Source organism: Pezoporus flaviventris, unplaced genomic scaffold (assembly GCF_033815535.1).
Source record: "Pezoporus flaviventris isolate CSIRO_AGI_PZ_B2104156 unplaced genomic scaffold, CSIRO_AGI_Pfla_v1 ptg000002l, whole genome shotgun sequence".
Classification (NCBI taxonomy): Eukaryota; Metazoa; Chordata; class Aves; order Psittaciformes; family Psittacidae; genus Pezoporus; species Pezoporus flaviventris.
Genome location: NW_026892550.1, coordinates 68,542,419 through 68,564,493, shown reverse-complemented (window position 1 = coordinate 68,564,493; position 22,075 = coordinate 68,542,419). Strand labels below are relative to the sequence as shown.

The window sequence follows — 22,075 nt, the reverse complement described above, 5'->3', positions numbered from 1 at the left end:
TATACTGGCAAAACCCAGCCACTTCTATAATGGCTTACTCAGTCCACAGAATCATGTCCCCAAGACAGGTGCACGCATTATATATACACACACATTATAGACTGAGACAGAATATTATTTTTTCTTCCAATTACCTATTCATGAATTGCTTAAAATAATTTTACCATGAGGTTTTACGTTTTCATACTTACACATACAAAACCAGGTGTAAGGAAATCATATTCAATAAAAGACAAGCGATAACAATCATTAAAATAAAAAAAATAAAAAATAAATCCTGTAAGGATTAAAGCCTCTTCCATCTGTCCTAGAGATGCAGTTCAAACAGCTTGAACATGTTCAGTTTAATTCGTAACAGACAGAGATAAATCATTAAGGCATTTGAGTCCCTTCATCCCTTTGCGGGGAGTGGTGGGTGGAAATAAACATTTCTAGGGCTGTTTCTTCAAGGGTGATGAAATATTCCTCTCCCTTACTGTTCTGTTACTTCAGCAGCCGTTTTCTCTTTTTCAGAAGTGCATCTCGAAGAGCCAGCTAAATAGAAAACAAGAGGGGAATATTCAGGTAAGGAGACAGCAACACTCACATCAACAGCCCTCTTTGATTTTTTCCACCCCAAAAAAACCACTAGCAGCTTATCAGCTAAAACTGGGAGCATAACTGACCAATGCTAACAGCCAAGGTGGTAGAAATGCTGTGGTTATTTAGCTAAAGTCAGTAGCACAATTCAAAAAAGAGTGGGGCTTAAAAAAAAGAAGTTTTGTACATCATTAGAAAACCCTAGATAATGAGGAAGACTAGATTAACATAAACTGTCCTTCTACTGACTCATGTTCAGTTAGATGAGATCAAGAAAAAAACTTCAGTTGAGCAGTAAGTAGGATTAAATGGCATTTTTTGAAAGAGTATTACAAAGCTTCTTTTCAAGGTGGGAAGGAGGGATGCTAGAAACCTCTACAAGTGCCATATGACTAGAGAGAGATTTGGTGTGTATTTCAGACATGTTTTTAGGGGTTCTAACACTATGCTACGGAATCACAGAATCATAGAATAGTTCGGGTTGGAAAGGACCTTAAGATCATCTAGTTCCAATCCCCCTGCCACGGGCAGGTACACCTCACACTAAACCATATCACCCAAGGCTTCGTCCAACCTGGCCTTCAACACCGCCAGGGATGGAGCATTCACAACCTCCCTGGGCAACCCATTCCAGTGCCTCACCACCCTCAGAATAAAGAACTTCTTCCTTGTATCCAATCTATAGACAACAGTCTGTTTTATTCTACCACCAAAGTGGGAAGCAGAGTGTCCTATAACTGTAGTACTCTAATCCACTTTAAACAATTATTTCCATATCATGGCCCATACAACTGATGCTGTGGCCTAACTTTCTGTGAAAACAATGAAGTATTTATTCTTTCACCATTTGGCTTTTACATTTAAACTTGAAACATTAGGGGGAGTACTGAAACCATTCAAGATGGCTTTTTAGAAAAAGGGAGCCAAGCATAAAAAAAATCATTGTAACAGCAGTTTCCTCTAAGTGCCTGGATTGTTGGTTTGTGACTTTGTGTGTTTGAGAGCTGGGTGAACATGGTCAGCCTTATTTGTGGTAAGGCAGAATGATAGCAAATAAAAAGACTACAGGGGATATCAGTCCAAGTCTTCCTGTTTAACAGAAACACACAAGACGTTCTTTCTCTATTGAGTCTATAACCTGTTTCACACTTGCCACTCTTAAGGCAAGGAACTGCAGACAAATATACATTACCCTAATGATATGATCCTGGAAACAAAGGAGATTTTGTAAAAGAAGCATCTGAATGCACTCTAGCACGAGACAGAACAATACAAAAAAGTATCACCACACAACTGCATTATTCTAGAAGTTTTTCTTGGAACATGTTCAAAGAGTCCAAATGCGTAACACCCTATAAAGCCCTAGACTGGCCATCTGCCAGGTTAGATAAAAGGATTTTAAGGCATATTGTTGTTGTTAGCACTGACTTACTCTACCAAGGTGAAACACAGCAGGGCAAGGCAATATGCCTACACCAGTGCTCCAGCAACAGCTGCCACACACAGTTCAGGCCTGATGCCCAGTTGAGGGGCACCACAAGAGAAGGGGGCTCCCTGTCCACATGTCTCTCTTGGAAGCTGTGCTGTCCCATGTGCCTGGGGTTAGATAAGTCATCCCCTCAAGTTTCTGCCTTGCCTTTCCAATACCCCTCTAGCCACCCCTGGTATGGCTGCCTACAGAAACACACCATAACTGGACCGTCAAATAGACATTTGTATAGCCTTTCCCAAGGGCCACAGCCAAGCTTAGAGCTAAGGAAGCAGCAGAGAGCAGGGCTTCGCTAATGAGAGTGGCACATGGTGAAAATACTATGGCAAGCTAAACTGAAGCCTTTTTGGTTTTCCTAAACAGCTTCAGATAGATAGCAAGTAACATTTATGTCTGTGCTTTAAGTACATTTATGACAAGCTATTAGAGGACCTGAAAGCCAAGCCAGGCCAGGTCAGATGAGTCCAAAATATGGCAGTAACAGGAGAAAGGTCAAAGAAATAATAGAGTGAAGAAACATACTAAAAGCTTGTCCCAAAAAACACTCCTCCATATCAGGGAAGCTACTTCTATCACAGTATTATATTCAGGGTTCTAATATGATCTTCAATTTACATAAGGGAAAACAAACCATATCACATCCTTCCTAACCTACACCTGACTTGGCAACCGGGCTTAGTTCTCAATGCATATTGAAGCAGAGACTGACAAAAGGATTCTTCACTACGACCATCTCTGAATTACCTCCTCATGACAGGGTTCACAAGAAGCCATCTCACCCAAAGGCCTTTCCAGCAATTAAACCATCAAAATCAGCAGCAATGACTGAGGGCACAGGATAGACAGCACTTTGCCTGCATTTTAAGTTTACTCTCAGAATGGCCCATCTATTTTCAACATTAAACATTACCTGTTTTTCCCTGAAAGACCGCTTGGTTTTTGTCCGGACACTATGGCTATATCTCATCATCATGAAGTTCTTGTGTTTTTGCTTTTCTTTGTTGGAAGAGCTGGCAAATGGGTTAATTCTTGTTTTCTTTTTCACAAATTCTTTTCTGTCTGTTTTTCCAGCCTAAAATAGACAACATAATTTAACATAATTTTTCATTCCATACAGTTAACATCATCTACCAAGGCGAGAGGTTCTATGGCAGTAACAGTAAATGGAGGTTGAGTATGACTTCGTCGTGCATTTTTCCATGCTGACTGTATTTAAGTCACAGTGAAATTTGGGTGTGTCTATTTTCATTGTCACTTCTAACCAGCAAGAGACTGTTTATTTGTTACAGCCAAGATACAACAGAAAAAAAACTATACATTTCTCAGAACACAGACGGCAGGTGGACACCTCTCTTACAGATGCTCTCCACCACCTCCTCCTTCTACAGGAGACAAACACAAACCTAGATCTAGAGAGACAAAGGACATGAAATCTCCTGTTAGATCCTCACCTTTGCAGTTGCCAGCCTGGTCTCCTTGTCTGATTTAGGCTTCTTGTGCAGATGTTCAATATCTCTGAGTGAAAGCAGCTCTCCCCTGCACACACACACAAAAACCCAACAGAAGGCCATCACAAACAAAACTTCACCTGGCAAGGACAGCAAGATGCCCTCTTGAACCTTTGTTTCACGCTCAGCTCTTACATAATTGTCCTTCCACAAACTTTCACACAAACACTTCTTGTTCTCAGTCTAATCCTCATGCTTGGGACAACCCTTACATAAGTCTCATTCCTGTTTTCAAGTCCTGCTTTACACATAAAGTTTATGCACTCTGGAAATACAGTCATGCAACTACTGCTATAAAATCCCCTCCCACCCATTGGTCTGAACAAGCAAAACAGACTCATGGTTTCCAACAGCCCCTCTTGTCTTCTCTCCCAGATATAAACAAATCTTCCAGCTAAGATCTGTTCTAAGCTGTGTGGCTCTTTGCCTTGTGTCACCAGGAGATATTGACCCACAGCAGAGCTCCATGCCCTGCTGCAGTTAAAAGCTGTATCACCAGATTATAAGTGATAGAGGGAAGAGAAAGAACTCATCAGTAGTCCATATCCCACCTGCCCTCCTCCTCTTCTTCATCTATTTCAATGTATTTCCTCTTTGCAGCTTTGCCAGGTGCAGAATTCACTTCTTTGGAAAGCTGGGCAAGACGTATTTTGTGGAACTCTTCTTGAGTGAGCAGCCTGCTTGTACTGACTGCTGCAGCTTTGGCTTTTCGTTCATCTATGGGCATGCTTTTCACCTTCTCTACCTTTTCAAAAAAGTACAAAACATGAATCATCCAGAGCTTTGCAAACCATTGTTATGCCCAATCCATGGCCTCTGCCTCCCAAATACTTATGTAGGAGCAATATTGTTGGGAAATGCTACAACCAGCTATAAGGTTTCTTTATAGTCTTATACCCAACATGTAGCACTGGAATAAAGATCCACCCCACATTCCAGAGTGAGTAAAAGAACCTCATGTAAGTATCACGGCTCTGAAGGAGTTTAGCCCTGGGACAGAGTTTCCAGCCTCTCTCCCTTACCTAACAACATGGGTACTTCTGCACAAGAGCTGAAGGGGACTTCAACCCCACTGATCCTGGTCAAGCTACTCCACAGCCCTGCATAGTTATTTGTGAGCAGCTGCGTCAAGGTGCAGAGCAAGAGAATCTGGTCTGATATTACCAAGATATATATTTGGGGTAGAAGACACATAGAACTCACTACTTCTTTTTGCTCCCCATCTGAAGAGTGATGCACATCAATCCATTCTCCATCTTCATTATCTTCTTCCTCACTCAGACTAGCACTTTCCCATCCATCTGCTCAGGGGAAGAAGCACAGAGAGCTGTTAATACAGATTCTGCTTAACTGCTTGAATTGGAAATAATTTAAGCTTGGATTGCCAAATACTACTTCAAAGTTCATTTCCAGTGTTTCATAATACACAAAAACTTTCCTCTAGGAAGAGAAGCTTAACGCCTGAAGTTTCACAGGTGTAAAACATCTGTCCCTCTGCTTTTCCGTCCTTCAGTATCTATCATAACAAGCAACACAGAGTATCAAACTTCACTGGGTAAACTGCACTTATTCGAGGATAGTATGAGTGCTTCTTCTTGGACAGACACAGACATGCCCATGGCAGGGGGGCTGGAACTAGATGATCTTTAAGGTCCCTTCCAATCCAAACCATTCTGTGATTCTATATGCAAGCCATACAGCATGTGACAGCAGCAGATAAAGTCAACACACACCAAGTTTTATGTCCAAATAAAATCTTAGTGACAACAATGCTCACTATAGAAGTAGTAAAGAAAAAAAGACCAACCTTCCTCGTGGGTTCCTCCCTTTTCCTGTTGACTCTCAACATCCAGTACTTCTGCTCCTGGAATATAATCTTTGGCATCCAGTTCTCCGTATTCATGGATCCTGGCTTCCAATGAAGCCTCAGTAGGTTTACCCTACAAGTTAACAAAACACATGTTAAACAGGCTAATATTTTAATGTCCACACATATATCAAAAAGTCTGGGGAGGAAGGTGCAAAAGAAATTCTACCTGATAAACTAAGACAAGATCTTTAGTTACTAGGAAGTTGAATGAATTCTAGGAAGATGGTCAGGCTTCTGTAACACGAGTTACAGGCTTCTGTCCATGAGTTTGATAAATCTGAACTAACGGAATCTTGAAATAAGTTGACACCAAGTCAGAAAGGCAGGGGAATAACATGAGCCTATGTTCATGGCTAGTGGAATGCACATAAAATAACACTTACCCTGAATTTCTTCTGCAGCATCTCTGGATTTAGGGAACGGAACAGGTGTATCAGACATCTTGCAGACATCATCACATCTATCCAGAAAATAGGGAATCAGGATTAAATACAGAAAAGCAGACTTCTGAGCTGAAAGCCGCTCATGCCTCCTCTGAAGTTATAAACTCCCTCTAATTTCACCAGTGCAGGATCCAGCTCTTCCTTAGGACTAAATCTTTATTAACAAGCTGTTTCCCTTCTTTGGCTTTGTCACTTAGTTACCCTGGCACAACTACCCTTGATTATTTTATCTCCTACATTTATACACATAAAATACAGAGAAATGCAATTAACATAGAAAACTGTACCTCTCAGCCCACCAAAAAAATAAAAAAAATTAAGACATCACTATTGTGAAGGCTGTACCTATGGAGAACCAGTTGATACAGGAAAAGAGTTTTTAAATCATATCCAAGTAAAACACTCACTTTTATTTTTGTGAGTCTTGTACTGAACGAGGTCTTGGAGCAGATCTTCAGTCATGGCCAATGGACATCTTGCAGTGATTTCTTTTATTGCATTGATTCTGAAAAATGGCAAGTGATTTATTTTGTCAACACCACAGTTGGGAGAGGCTCCCACTGGCCACCAAACAGACTGAGTGATCTGGAACTTGAAAAACCTTATACAGCATTTATACAAAAGTGTAAGAGAACAGGACAAGGAGCTCTGTGCCACAGTTCTCCAAAACCACCCATCTTTGGCCCCTACTCTACTCTCCAGCCATTGACTAGAAGGTCAGAGAGGTTATTTCTTTCTAGAAAGTATGTAACAGTTTCACTAACAGCAACATTTACACTTGTCAGTAGTGACATTTGATCCACAGAACAAAATTCAGAATCCTGAACTAGGACACTAGCCACTCACTGAGTATATACCACTATATGTGTGTGTATACATATATCTATAATATATATAGGTATATACCAATATATTGATTCACAGACAAAAGCTCTGCCCCCAAAGTAGAAATAACAGTATCCAGGAAACAAGAAAAATAGAAGATCAAACCAGAAAGCAGAAAACCCACACCATCATAAAATCCAGAAAAGTTAAGCCACAGCAAGCCCAGAAACCCATCATTCTGAGGAATTTAAACCACTGCCAACAAGAACAATAAGGGAAGTTTCTGCTGAGAGACTGTCCTAACTTATTTTTAATCAAGCAGGTTCTGTAAAGAGTAGTACAAATGACAGGAAAAAGTTGCAGGTCATTCAAAAAATAAATATTTGTCTACATTCAGAGTTTTACAGGTTTTTACTATTCTGTACCTACCCTACAGTCATGACCTCCCCAGAATTCTTGTCAGTAACAAAGTTGTTGGCAATGGTCATTAGCACTGACTGGATAATCTAAAAATAAGAAAAAAAAAGGTTAAATTAACAATGCATATTTAATATATAATCATTTTGCCAATTTTATTAACACACAACAGAACATCTTCACAGAAAGAGCACAGGACTTGTCTAGAAAATATTTGCAGGTTCTAGTGACAAGTTCCCTCTTGCAGAAATGAAGGCATAAGACATGGGTTTGGGTCTTCTTCCCCTTTATAGAAAAAAATCCCTTGGAACTTGCTGAAGTAGCCAAAATTACAGTAAGCTTTTAAAGACTAAGGATCTGACCAGATTCCCTTTTACCCCTCCCCATGAATGCACTCAGTTCCATTCTGGTCTGCTGTCCTTTTTTAACATCACCAAGCACATGCGGAGTACTGACCTCAGGCGGTACTAGCTGATGTGAAGCCTGTGCAGCAAACAGAAGAATCTTTGTCACTTCTGGAAGAAAAGAGGGAAGAAGATGCCAAATGTATATTGCTGCAGCTCACCCTGGCTAATAGAGGCATCCACCAAAACAGCCAACTCAGACCACTCAGCCTAAGTCTCAAAGCCATTTCAGCCTGAAGATACTCAGGATAACTATTTCTCCTTTCCCACCAAGGGAACTCACCTGGTCTCCACCCCAGCAGCACTGCAAGCCCTTAATAGCCAATTAAGACACACAGAAATGCTCTACAGCTCCAGTGAAAAACTCTAGTAAAACAAAGCAGCAAAAGGCAGTCAAGCTTTGCTAACTAGTCAAGGTTTGCAAGGAACCAGGGACTCAATAGATGCACTTTATTCCATTGCTTAAGTTTCTCAAACACTCACAGTCAGGAGCAGAGTGCACACAGCTTCCATAAAAGTCCAAAGTTCTTTGCACTTCTGGCAGTCATAGCCTTTTACTTCCTTCATCCAAAACTCTGTGGAGTATTCGTACTTCCTACTAACCTGCTGCTGCCTATTTGTTTACAGTACTGCTTCTAAGAAGTCACTGTACATGTGAGATGAATGGACCAGCAGCATTATCTATTGGTAGCTACTTACCTCTCTGATGGGGCTGTAGAAATCTCTGAACAAAGGGGTAGAAGTTAAAAAGAAAAAGCTGCAAGAAAGATGTAACAGGTTAGCTTCTTGTCTCCTAGTTTGAGATCACCTTCCTAAGCCGGTATGCTGTGAAACAACCCAGCATGCTCCCCAAATGCCTCTGATTTTATTGCATGGTGCATTCTAACATCCTGAGTTTGATAAACATGGAGATGAGGAAGAGACTTACACAAAGGAAACTGAAGGCTCAATCCCAAACTCTGTGAAATCCAGAGCAGCTCTTGTTAGCCTGTGCATAATTCAAACTAGGGCACTCTGCTGCACAACCCTACAGTGTACCAGTTTGCCTCAGGGACACAATCTTCTCTCTCAAAACAGAAAGACTCCAGTAACGTCACTGACACTTTGGTTGTACCTCAGAGTGCTGTACATGAGCAAAGACATGCTCTCCTGTATTTGTTAGGGACAACTCAGCTATTTCAGACCAACAAGCTTTCTGTAACAGAGGTCACTTAGTCCCACACAAGTCCATCCCACTGCATCCTTCCATGAGGCCCATTGGCAACATCTGCACTTTTCAACATACAGGAAAATTAAGCCTCATACTCCAGAGGCACAAAGCCAGAGCATGCCACCACCCAAACCAGGCTGGCTACCATCAGACCATTGTAATAGTAATGGAGTATCTACCTCGTGTATTCCAACTAGCCTAGATATTAGGTCCATGAACATCATCTTCACTTCAAATCGTTCCTTAGAGCTCTCCAGCTGCTTCAGCAATTTCTCTGCAAAGTCTAGAAGAAGGAATAACACATTTGTGGTAGACTTAAAAAGCACAAGGCAGAAATCAGCCAGGATTAGCCTTTAATAAAGGCTGTCAGTTCCATTTGGGTTTTTAAGCCCCAGTGCCCTCACACACAAGAAATTAAAGGTGGCCAGAGTACTTCTCCCAGTGGAGAAGTTCTTCTCATATGCCTAAAAGGTCCAAAAATGTGCACAAGTTCAGCAGAAGAAAACTAGCAGAAGTTCCACAGCATCATAAGCATAGGGTCAGTATTTAAAGCTAGGGGGGTTTAGATATATTTTGGGTTCATCTGAAAAACAAAATCCCTAGAAGTTCACTAGATGAGCCTAAGACCAGGTCAAGGACTATTAGACAAACAGACTAGAAGAAGAGATACACTTCTGAAGGGGGTAAGCCAAGGAAGCTGTAGTAAACTACTCTCCAATCACCAATTTATGGGCTTCAAACATAGAACAAAGAGGTGGAGAGCCGCATCCTGATCTGTAACAACCCCAAGCAGATGATGTAATATTGTTCCTTCCTTGTCTGACTATCTACAAGTGTTGCACTACAACAAGCAGAAGACATTCTCTTCAAGTGGTACGAAGTTCTAGGATAAAGCAAACAGCAACTATCACGTTTTCACATTTGTGTCTACTTGTCACTCACTGTCCTTGCTGACTTGTGTCCAAGCTACAGAGTCCAGGATTAAGACTGATCTTGAAAATGACAATACACAATGCAGGTTTACCTTGGGGATCATGAATCAAGTGAATAGCAGAGAAGTTGAACACCTCTGGCTTGCTCTTCTTTTTCTGTTTCTGCATACAAAGAGAGACACACATTTTTTTCTTTCCACCTGACCTAAGAGGCAACAGGAACTATATTAAAGAGTTATATTAAGACACCACACACTTGATAAAGTAGGGGACCACACAAAGGGTACCCAGAGCAGAAATAATCCACAACTTGGATTTTAAGCCTGTTTCAAAACAGCTGTCTTCCAGGTAAGCACAGCATATGCCTGGCCAGTGGACACTAGAACACTTAAAGACCTTTACCTAGAAGAAATGACAGAAGGTAGCTAAGTCAACAGGGACAACAAGGTCTCTGAACTTGAAGGACTAAGCTAAAATACTGCAAAGCAGGCACACCTCACCTTGAGAACCTTCATCGCTTTCTCCAGTTTCTTCTTGCGCTTGGTGGTTTTCTTGTTGGTTGCATAGCGCATCATCAGATCTCTGGCCGTGGGAAGATCATCCTTGAGAAAGGATGCAAGGAAAACACAACTTAGGAAAGCAAAGGATTGCTTAGGATTAGTCTTCAGACACACAGCAAAGGCATCCTGCTGTAAGCTGGGGCCAGCTGTCAGAAACACTGAACTTTTTTGTGAAGCACAGAAACATCTAGAGGAAACAAGACAGAAAACTGACAAAGCAGACACACTGACAGAGCCAGGGTTACTAGGATGACAGGCCTATGATGAGTTTGAAGAACACAGAGGAAGAGATTTAATCACAACACCCACCTCAGATTCTGAGTCACTGTCTTGTTTCTCATCTTCATCTTTCCCCAGAAAGAACTTCAAAGCAGCAACTAACACCTGAAAAGCAAAGTAAGTTTATGTAGGACAGGACAAACTGACAAGAGTATTTCAAATACCCCTACATCTACATCTGAGGTTATACCAAGACTCCCCTAATTTTTTATAGGCATGGATATGAACAGAAAGCAAAACAAATCAGAGTAACCCAGGGTGGTTTACTGAGAGTCAACTTTTGCTGACCAGTTACCACCTCTTCCCACAACACAAGTGGTATTTGAAAATAAAACAAAGACCAATCATCAGTGAAGCTTGTTAGCAATTACAAAATAAATTGCATCTGCAGGAAAAATTGTAACATCCAATTTCATCAAGTGATTTCTGTTCTCACCTTTGTCACTTTTGAAAAGCAGGCAGTTGTGATGACATTGACTGTTTTGGCATCATTCCTGGTATAAAATAAAACATCACCTTTCACTTTAAGTTTGGCAACTTCAAGTTATTCCCAGAAAAACTCCCATGTGACTCCTAACAAGCAGGAATCACCCTTAGAATCAAACCTTTCAATGTTCCAACTAGATTTGCAAAGTAGTACAGCTTCACAAAACCAAACCAAACCTCAAAGCACCCATTTGATCAGTCATCTAGAATGAATTTACATACCTAACAAGAAAAACACACAAAAATTCCTCTTCCCACTGTACCTCACAAGCTGTATCCTGATATTAGCAGCTTTTATGTGCAAGAGCCCCAAGAAGTCAGCTGCACACAGCTTCAGTTTCAGATGCAATACACACAATTTACATACCATTTTCAACTAAAATATCAAGTATTCCACCTGACTAACACCAAGACTTCACTCAAGAGTGTTTCTTCCCATCTAAACCCCATTCCACATAATACAGCCCCTCTGGAACGAACAAAAATATAGCGAAGTCACTGTCCCTTTCATTACATTTTGCATTACATGATGCAAGTGATGTCAGAGCGGTTGCGTATGCTAAACCAGGGAATCAATACGAGCCTGCCAAGCCTACCAAATATTCCTTCTGTAAAGCTCAATCATCACATCCAGAGATATCTTGGCAGCAGTGGGGTTGCTGTCTCTCAACATGGTGTACATGAAGTTCTGCAGAGTCTAAGAAACAAGTTTGGAAACAATTTATTGCTACAAGTCTTTCACAGTATCAAGAGATTCAACTGAACTACGTTTGAAAACCAAAACACTCACTGTGTTTACTTTGTTGTTTTTGTGTTTAGCATTGACATTCTTGATGTCCGACACAATGTGAGTATATAAAGTCTGTGAAGAGAGAGACTCAAGTTAAGGTTTAAGTTAACAGATGGAAAAACTACAAGAAGTTATCCTGTCAAGTCTCACATATGCTTTATTTTCATGTATTTGAAAAGCATACTTACACTAAGGCAGGAAAATGAACCCCATCAAGTATTACTTAAAAATTCCCAACTCCTACTCCACTCAGGCATGTTCCAGTGGCCAGTTTAACAATTCTGGTGGCAAAAAGCAAGTATTGCCACTTCTGTGGCAAAAACCACCCCAAAATACAGCTTTAACCAGCAGCTAGTGTGGTTTTAGTTGTTTTCCTCCAAAGTCCTCACAAAGAATTCAGCAAGGCCTACTCTGACAGCGGCCTCTTTAGGCTTTTCACCTGCAGCCACATCCAGGCCGCTCCATTCCAAACACAGAACCTGGTAAAGATATTTACAGCTGCACATCCCGTTGTTAACCCAACACACAGCTTGAGTTTGCCTCTGTCAACTACTGAACAAGCAGAACTAACTTCAACTTTCCTATTTTATTATCAAGGACAGGAGAAGAGCTGCCTGCCAGTGCTCTGTGACTTTCAGCAAGTCAGGCAAATCCCAGTGGAAATCAAGATTTTTTTTTTTTAAGCACAGCTTACCTTTCGTAGAAGCTTATCATGACATCGTAGCAGTTGGAAGAAGAGCTCCAGCAAACTCGTTGGGTTTATTAAATTCTTGTTTCTTAACAAAATCAAAGCCTTACAGAATGTCTGTAAGAGAAACAGGGATTCGGATCCAGAGCTTCATAATACTCACCAGTTTCCATTTTTCTTAAAAAATTAAAAAGTGAACTGTAAGCTCTTGGCTCACATCTAAAGGGCATATTTTAGCCACAGAAGGGCTCAAAACACCTTTCAGTGTAAGTCTTACCATACGCAAGTCCACATCCAGGACTGTGTGGTGGTAGGACAACAGCTCCTTCAGCTGTTGAGGAAAACTGGCCATGTGCTCTGGGTAGCAGTGGGCAACCTGCATGGAGACAGGTCGTTACCATCCTATCATAACCTTTTAATACACACAAAACTAAGTTCATAATGCACAGATATAAGAGGTACAATGCAAATAAAAAATTGCTTTCAAAAACTTGTACCAAGTGCTCAAGCACAAGACTTATGTTGCTGGGAACACACAACACTGCTGGAGGAACCTCAGTCAAGGCACAGTTTTACAGCAGCTCTGGCAACATTAACAGCCAAACCTGCCACAGCCACCACGCTAAGGGCAAAGGCTCTGCGGCTGGTGGAGGGCTCCAGGCCGGCGTCACGGCGGCCCTTCAGAGGTGCAGCGGCTTACCTGTGCCAGGAACATGACCAACTCGGCCAGCTCCTTGCTAGGCTTGTCCGGTTGGAAGGTGAAGATCTCCACATGGGACTGGTAGTGGTGGTACTGCTGGAGGAACTGAGCACACACAACAGGGCCGTCAGCTGCTGAGCGGTGCAAGCAACACTTGACACCCCCAGCCCTACATCCCACCCCAGCCCTACATCCCACCCCAGCCCCCCCGCTCGGCCCCGCACCTCCTCGGTGTAGGAGGTCGGGTCGCGCTTGATGAGGTTCTGCAGCTGCGGCAGGTTGCTGGGCAGCTTGTTCCCCTGCCGGCCCGACATGCTGGCAACGGCGCGCCCGGCCCGGCCGCAAACACGTGGGATATCAACTGCGCGTCGCCATCTTAGCCCGCCCCTTCCAACCGGCGCCGCCGAGGGACAAACTTTATCGAGCAGTACATCCTTCCCGCAGTGCCCCGTGATTTGAAGTACGTCCCTGCCCGGCAGCGGCCCTACGCTCGTCTCGGCTGGATGACATAGCTTCATCTGGTGCGTAAAGTCAGCTTTTGAGTGTTAAGTGCTACCAGTTAGTGCAGCAACACTGCCGTGGAGCTAGGTCTGGCCCTTAACTGTTAAGGAATGTAGATATGGTAGCAGAGTAGGTAGGTTTTTATTCACACTGTGATTTCCAGCTGGGGTGCCCAAGGGGCTTGCAGCCTTGAGATCATCTTCAGGACATAAAGTGAGCTCTTCAAGTCAGACCAAGACCAAGAAGAGAGCTTTAAAAAAAGAGCCTTACCATTGATAAGTACAGCCCTTATAAGGCAGGGGAATTGAGGACAGATTGGGTGGTACAGGAGAACGGTACGTTTAGATTTTTAGTAGCTGTAGATACAAAGCTCCTCAGAGGTGACACTCCTTCCACCTCCCATTTTCCAGACAATGTCACAACACATTTCAGATGAGTGTATAGCAGTGGTGAGCATTAAACGTGAACACTCAACAAGGATAACAAGAAACTTAGAAAGTTCTTTCTAATTCAGTTGTCTTATTAATTTATCTCTAAAACAAGGCAATAGAATGCTTACCTCTTACTTTGTATAGCTTTTATTCCCTTTAGGTAACTGATTATTTACACTGTAGAACAGATTTACATTATTATTTTACAGAGCATAGTTGTCTTATATATCAACATAAAATTAAGGATTAAACATGGCATTGTTACAGGTCCAAAGTTATTATTACTTCTCATTTCAAGTGAGACAAGGCTTTTCCCACTAAAAGACTATTATTATGACAGTAAGAAAGTCACAGCCAGCTATAACCACTTGAGCACATTCACTGCCTGCCTGTAACAACCTGAAAATATTGGTTCAGATTAGTTCTGGCTTTCCCCAAACCCTTAAAACAATTGGGTTCCTGCATAAGAAGCACATCCAGGCACAGCGCCTGCTGAGATGTGCTCTAGCTGTCAGACGCTGCCAATGCTGCAGGTACTGAAAATCAAGTACAGTTTCACAATTTGAACAGGAAGCTGTGCAAAGCTGATGGACCACTTCCTACTGGCAGGGACACTGTAGACTTCTAACTGGGGTCTAACACATCTCCTGGTCACTCACTCAGCAAGTCTGGGACAGGGGGAATATATATATATATATATATACACACACCCATATACATTTAAAGCTTCCTTTTCAGGGTCACATGTGACTTCTTTTCAGGGAAATACACACATTTTCACTCACTTCAAGTACAGACACCTGCAAGAGCACAGCTTAAGCCTGATGGTCTGGATACCACCATTGATGGTTGGCATTAGAACCTAAAGATGAAGGAATTTAGTTATTTAAAGAATAAAGAAAAAAACATCTGCCTTCTGTCACCTGCTGTGCTTTCTAAACTAAATAGAGCTCATTTTAAAACATAAGCCAGAACAATAGGGCTAAGAAAAAAGAATTAGTATTTCACATAATGATCTTTGATTAATTTCATCAGCATCTTGGCATGCTTAGTTTCTGCTTTCAGGCATCTCTGCTCTATTGAAGACTTCAGCATAGTATTCAAAGAAACAGAAGTAGTATTTCATGTGATTGTGAGCTTTCACTCAGTACCCTTCAGTCATGTATTATCACAAACTAGTTTTGGTAAAGAGAATGTAGAACTATACAGCTGTTACTTAAACTGAATCAGAAAAGCAGATCAGTTTAAGAGTAAACTGATCTAATACAGCAATCAATTATGAACTTGATGAAATATAACCCTTTAATCAGCTTTGAAGACTAGTAATTTTGGAAGCAACCATGTTAGAAACAAACTTTACTCACACCATTGAAAACATCCATAGCAATCTACTGGATTTTTTTCCTAGTAGGTTGGTAAAAACAACATTATAGCTTTTGCTTCTACAGAAATTAAAGATTTTGTTTAAGGTTAGAAAAAGTCTAAAGACTGAACTATTTTTTTTTACTTAAAACCCAGTGAATAGAATAAGCATAACTATCATACAGCTTGTTTAATAAAATTATTATTTGCATCTTAACTACTGCAAATAAGAAAACACTTAGCGTAAAAGTTTTTATAGCCTTTTCAGTAAAAATTAACTTTGTAGCCTTTTAAAAAGATTCAAATTTCTTAACTAAAGCAAGGAAACAAGCTACTGAAAAGCTTCTCCTTTTTTCCTATAAACAGAGCAAATGCCCAAAAACCATTGCATAAGCTTACCTTAATTTTAAGAAAGCAACTATTTAAACATAAAAAAAAATCTGCTCATTAAGAAACAAAACAAGATGGTTTCTTTGCTGCTGCTATGGCTTTCCCAGCTACTACAAAGGAAAAGCAAACATTAATCTAGTGAGGAGCTCCATGTGAGTATTTATATCCCAACCCCCTTCTCTCCTGCATACTCATTAGTCTAATTTCCATGAGCTCATCAAACCAGGAATGCTTAAATTCAGAGGGGGGAAAGGGCCACTTCCTTTGTTTTGTTGGTGGGTTTTTGTTTGTTTGGTTTTTTGTTTTTTTTTTGGCAGGTGTTTTCTTTGGGGTGAGAATTGGAGATTTTGTTTACTCTGGGTTGTTTTAGGATTGAAATCTATGGAGTATATCACTTGTGCTGTGAGTAGTGTTATTTAATATAATAGGGAACTTTGCTGGAAGAATCATTAGGCAGTGTTAAAGGGTGCAAAGTATGATTTGTTTAATTTATGCGTGATTACTTTCTGATCTGTATATGGATGTTAGTAAGCTTTGGCTTTTCTTTTTGAGGATTCTGAGTTGAAATTTTTTTGTGGGCTACATTTAATACAATGTTATTAACTTGATTTATTTAGTCTTTTTCTTGAGTGTTTTCTCAGGCCAAACAAATGATCACTTGATGGTCTAAGGGCAAACCATTCATAGTTCCTCAGTCTTGCATTGTAGATTTGTAAGCTTCTATTCCCCCCATCCTTCCAATTCTGGGAAAAGTCATTCCTGTCACACTTGGATTTTGCCTTCGCTGGGTTACAGCCCAAGACAGAGGTCCCCTGCTGCTTGATATTCTGACAGTAATTGAATGTTGGGGTACACAAATAGACTTTAATGTTAGAAAGAGTATCAACCTAGTGTCTGCTGGCACTGCGATGCCACGTATTTGAATTTGTTTTATTTGAGCTTCCAGTAGGTACGTAAATTTTCTGATAGGCTTCGGCAGCGCAATGAGAACTGATTGAGGAATTAGCAGAATTTATTCCACAAACTGTTAAAGAGAGCTACTCCAGTTGTCCCAAGTCATTCCTTTTGAATTTATCCACCACTCTGTGTCATGATTCAAACCCACAAGAAGAGGTAACACCAGACCTGACCCATGTTTGCTGCTTGTATTTTTCTTAAAGCGTGATGGTAAAGAACAAGTCATAAAGGCACAATCTTCCAGCAGCAGCAAAGCCTTTGCTTGTTCAGTCATAAATAAGTGTGGGTGTTGAAAAGATAAGGATATCTGCTGTGGCAGAAGAAAATTCTGGTCTAATTCCAATATTTTTCTCTGCAGTTCCCAGGAGTTCTCCATGTTTCTGTTTGTGAAGAAAGCTTTTGCTCTAGGCAGGAAAGGAGTTGTGAATCTGGTTTCCACAACAACCAGCTACAAACATGCTTAGTGTTATTATGCCAGCAGGGACTTAAAGCTAGTGCCTTCCTTGTCTAAACAACATGGCTGTAGTGTTAGCTTCTGCAGGTTTTCTTACACACCTTTTTCAGATTTTCTGGGAGTTTTCTTGTGGAGTGCCTTGGAGGTAACTTTCTATACGTCAGTAAAAATAGAATAAGATACTATTTTTCTCTTAAGGTACTTTTACTGTCAGAGCTGTAAAATTATCAGGTATGTATATTTCTAATTCTTAATACATTCTTAAAATGTATTTTACCTCTGGATTAAGCAATTCCTGAGTATATATCTGGATAAAATATGCATTATACATCTGCATAAAATGCGTGATACTGCACTATTTGATATTGCAAGTATGTTAATGATCTCTAAAGCCAACCTCTTAGGCTATTAATTTTTGCTATGCTTTAGCAAGCAAGTACCTTATTGTATTGCACTGAAAGTACCAATTTAAAACATCTGTCAGTTGCCATTTGACTGTTTAAGCCAGTATAGCTAAAAACTGTGGAGTGACCGAAAGCTGGACAAGTTATGGTTAACTGAAATGAGGTGTTAGGAATATTTGTCATCTTGAACATACAATTTCACAATATTTTTCTCAGTAAAGCAATAGGCATATATAAAAAATGTCTTGAAACAGAAGCTCTATAACATTAATTATTTTTTTATTAAAAAAAAAATTTTAATGCCAGTATTTTGTGTGCTTGAAATGCCATTTTTCAGTGTATGATGTCCTTCAAGCAAGTTGTCAGTGTTTTATCAGCTTTTCTCAACAGCTGTACAGCAGCAAGATGCTGGCCAGTGTGGGTGAGCACACCTGGACCTGAATATCCACTTGTGCTCTGGAAGTACTCCCGTATTTTTCATTAGAATAGAGCCTTTAAGCTCTGCATGATGTAATTTGCTTACAGAAGGGAGAATGTCTTATAAGGGCTTTCAAGAAAGCAGACCAAGATTCTCCAACTTGCTTACTGGTCAGTGCTGGATATTTCTGAAGAAAGGTCTAGATGACTTCAGAGATGGCTTTCCTCCTTCACCTGGTAACATGCTTGTTAATGGCAGGAAGCAGCCTGTCTCAATTACCCTTGAGAACAGCACACCAAAATCTTTGTCCAGAGCTCCATGGAAGAAAAGGAACCAGTGCAGCAGAGCAGAGGTCTGTCTTTGCAAGCTCAGCCTGCTACAGCAAGCCAGGAAGGATTATGTTGCACAGAAAGAGTGCTATCTGAGCCAGCAGCCTTCAGTGTGCTACCCATGCTTGGAAAAGAGCACCTCCCCAAAGGTAATCATATTGTAACCTTGGTTAAACATTGTTTCTTTGGAGAGTGGGAACCGGAAACCAACATAGAAGGCAGCTACTATCGTCAATTCAAACCACACACCTAGTTCTGTTTCTTTCCAAACTAAAAACAAGGCAAATAATATTAATGTTAACTTATATTTAGATGGTCAGTCCAAATTGCTGGCAAGTTAATTGTGGAGCAGTATTGTAAATGGCTAATTGAGGAATCAACAGATCAAGGAAAATGTGCTATCTGCTAAGTTATCAACAGGCAGTGATACAAATAGATGTTATAGAGCAGGAAACAACTCTAATCATAATTGTTAAGAATATACCCAAGATAGCAAAGTATATCTCATTAGCTTTATTTCTCAGCATGTTTACAGAATCTTCCTTTCCTTCCTTGTTTCCAGTTCTTGATATTGCTCTGCTTCATGCAAGCAAAAGGTAGCAAGTTACCTTCTGTGCAGCTGGGAACTTCCGGAATGCTCTTGTCTGGATGTTGTGGAGGGTAGATAGTGACTAAATACAATGGCAAAACTAAGTTATTTTGCTTCTAGTACCTCTCAAAAGGAACAGGGGGAAGCTGGGAGACTTTTGGAAAGACAGGCTTTATGCTAAAGAAGATGGGGAACTGAATGGAGTGCCTTAGCATTTTTTTAGCCTTGTCTAAAGGGATATACTCCCCTAAGGCTTGGATGCAATAAGATGATAGATGGGTCCAGTGGGAGAAGCCTTATATTTCAGAGATGGAAATTGGGTGTCTGTTCTATGAGACCAGGCTCTCCCTGATCCTAGGCTATGATTACTGGGACAATGGGATCATGAAACCAGGGGTTGTACTGACAGGAAGGAAACTTAAAAGTGGTTGAAGGCAAGCTTCGTATGTGGTATAGCAGATGGCCATAGAAGATGTCAGAGACTAGACTTAAAGCATGATTCACAGTTCTAGCAAGCAGCCTGAGGTGCAGTTAATGCTTTAGAGTTTTTTGGAAAAGGTCTGTAAATTGAGGCTTCTGGACTATGAACTGCCTTAACTGCTAGTAGATGTGTAGGTACTTGCATGTCAGGCAGTCCTTGACAGCCCCCAAAGCAGACTTCCTCCAATGAGATTGCTTTTGATCACAGGATGTCCTTTTGCTTGGCTTGCAGATCCTGAAAGAGGTTGCAGGTGTCCTGGATCCTGACATGATGCTGAAGAGTAAAACTGGCTACAGTGACTATGAACAGGAGAACCAGCCTGGTCAGGAGGTGCTGGGTCATATGGAGGACATGCAAAGCAAAGTAACAGCTTCCAAGACACAGGTACAGTGAGTACAGTACAAGATGAAGACAGCAACAGAAATGGCTCTGAATGCCCCATTCTGAGATGAGTGGAAAAATGAATTAAAGCACTTAATTAAAAGTTACATCAGTCTGTCATGGGAGTAGTTATCATTAAAAGATAGGTTCCTTTGCTTTCCTCAGTGATCCTGATTAACTGGCATCCCACCTTGTTCAGAGACTAGTCGTGGTTGGTGCTGAGTGATTCAAAATCACAAGGAGACAGCTTTGCTGGTGGTTAGTTTTGCAGGCTGAATTAGCTGAGTCAGAGTAAGTGCTATCACTTGATTCTTTCCTAAGCACTTCTGATAATGACAGGCAGATGTGGTGATGGATGCATACAGTTACAGTTTTCTATTCTGAAGGTGGCAGGTTGACTGGTGACAGCTGCCACAGCAGATAAAGGGTGTTTCACATTGTACTGCATTAATACCTGCAGTGGCAAAGAGTCTTGAATCAAAACCCCATGCATACAGCTTCTCAAGAAGGTAGCAGCAAGAATAAAGGAAGCCACACTGGCTGACTTTGTTCACTGTGACAAACATGTAAAGCAAGCAACCAAGCATTTTTGTGACTGGCTTGTCTTCGGTAAGTAAAACGAAACTGCCACTACCTGCTTTCTTTGATTCTGTAGACTTATTTGCTACTTTTTAGGCTAAATGTGTTTGGGCTCAAGAAGTAAAAATGTGACTCTGGATGTGCAAATCTGAGAGCCAAAGTCAAAACCAGCATTTGACTCACAGCTCTGTCCTGTTGGGACTAATGGGGCTTAGCCCACTAAAGTGAAAAGCAAGGAATAAATATCGCTATACAAAATTACTAATTAAGTTTGCTGCAGAATATTTTTTTTTTCCCCAGGAAAGCCATCCATGTCCAAATGACCATTTAACTGCCTCACCTTGTAGCAATCCCCTTTCATATGAGATTAATACACCAATGCATGTGTTAGATCCGAACTTTGTGCTTGCCTTGTCACTGTGATGATTCTAATGCAAGCATACTTGTAGATCAGCTGAAACTATGACACTGAGTTGAGTTTAACAATAGTATAGATGGCAAGGAGGCGGTAACAGAAGCAAGAAAGTACTACTACTAAGGAGATGTTGATTTCTCCCCATTCTCACTCTCCTGGGGTGGATGTTCTGGGGTGGAGGGAATTGGAATATTGATGAAGATACCCTCATGAGCTTGCTCAACACCAGCTGTGAAAGGGAGGCCACTGTCCCTTCACTTTCCAGTGCTGTGAAATTCATCAACATGAAACAAAGCAGCTCAAGAGCCAGGACATTTCACCTCCCCAGTTAGCTGTCAGGAGTTCTCACTACCTAAGGAGCCTGCCCTGCCAGGTTAATGTAAGGGACCCCACATTTATACTTGATAAAGATCTAATTGTTTGGATGGTTTGTGGTGGAGCCTCTGGCTCCCAAAGTATGAACCTCACATGGTTCCTTCCCAAGTTCTTACAAAAGTGAGTTTAAAAAATGGCTAGATGACTTGAGGGTAGAGATTTCCAGAAGTACCTTTAAATACTGTTTCCCTTTGAGGGGAGTTGTGAGGAGGGAAGGGAAAAAATTGCTAGTCATTGTCATCAGCTGTCACCTAAATATTGTGCAGTTGTAGGATATAAGATCATCCCTGGTAGACTCTTCAGAGGTGGCATTCAGGTTCTGCGATGGTCTGTACTGCCTATGGTATGAGGGACAAATGCCAAGATGATGAAAGAACATTGCAATAGTTATTTCGTTTTGGTTTTTTTTTTTTCTTCTAAGTCCCTTCCCAAACAAAATAGGAGAAGATCAGGTATGGAGCATGGTATCTTGATCCCAAAACATGCAGAAAACTGAAAGCAAATGAACCATTAAAATAACCAGAGGCCACAATCAATAGCCTTGGGAGTGCAAAGAACTGGTTTGAAAAGGTACTGTGAAAGTCAAAAGCAGTATCCATTCTTCTGTGACATAGCTATGAGATTTTCTCACAGGGATGTATCTGGGCACTTTATTGTAATTGGCAGCCACAAACAGATGTGGAACAGACCATGTTATCCAAGCTGAGATCACCGTGGTTCAAACAGGCTCATTGACTTGGATTAGCCTGTGGCTTCATGGCACCAATATGTGGACAATAGCCCCAGAAGGCAAATAAGCACAAATCAAGCTTAAATAGCTGTTGCACAT

At 41.0% G+C, this 22,075-nt stretch overlaps 2 protein-coding genes across 2 annotated transcripts; one reads left to right on the top strand and one right to left on the bottom strand.

Annotated features, from left to right (window-relative positions):
• Nucleotides 1–254: 254 nt before the first annotated feature.
• Nucleotides 255–13,566, bottom strand: SDAD1 (SDA1 domain containing 1). The gene is made up of 22 exons (XM_061442732.1): nucleotides 13,405–13,566; nucleotides 13,181–13,285; nucleotides 12,758–12,856; nucleotides 12,487–12,597; nucleotides 11,793–11,864; nucleotides 11,599–11,699; nucleotides 10,953–11,010; nucleotides 10,547–10,621; nucleotides 10,178–10,279; nucleotides 9,770–9,839; nucleotides 8,925–9,028; nucleotides 8,235–8,292; nucleotides 7,588–7,646; nucleotides 7,144–7,220; nucleotides 6,297–6,394; nucleotides 5,830–5,906; nucleotides 5,384–5,516; nucleotides 4,780–4,877; nucleotides 4,128–4,321; nucleotides 3,520–3,604; nucleotides 2,979–3,140; nucleotides 255–534 (listed from the first exon to the last, which is right to left on the bottom strand). Exons 1-22 carry the CDS (start codon nucleotides 13,492–13,494, stop codon nucleotides 484–486), a joined length of 2,079 nt encoding a protein of 692 aa, XP_061298716.1. The 5' UTR covers nucleotides 13,495–13,566; the 3' UTR covers nucleotides 255–483.
• Nucleotides 13,567–17,989: 4,423 nt separating this feature from the next.
• On the top strand, nucleotides 17,990–20,946 carry FAM47E (family with sequence similarity 47 member E). Its single transcript, XM_061442721.1, has 3 exons — nucleotides 17,990–18,575; nucleotides 19,728–19,885; nucleotides 20,338–20,946. The coding sequence occupies exons 1-3, from the start codon at nucleotides 18,213–18,215 to the stop codon at nucleotides 20,351–20,353; spliced, it is 537 nt and encodes a 178-aa protein (XP_061298705.1). The 5' UTR covers nucleotides 17,990–18,212; the 3' UTR covers nucleotides 20,354–20,946.
• The last annotated feature ends 1,129 nt before the right edge of the window (nucleotides 20,947–22,075 follow it).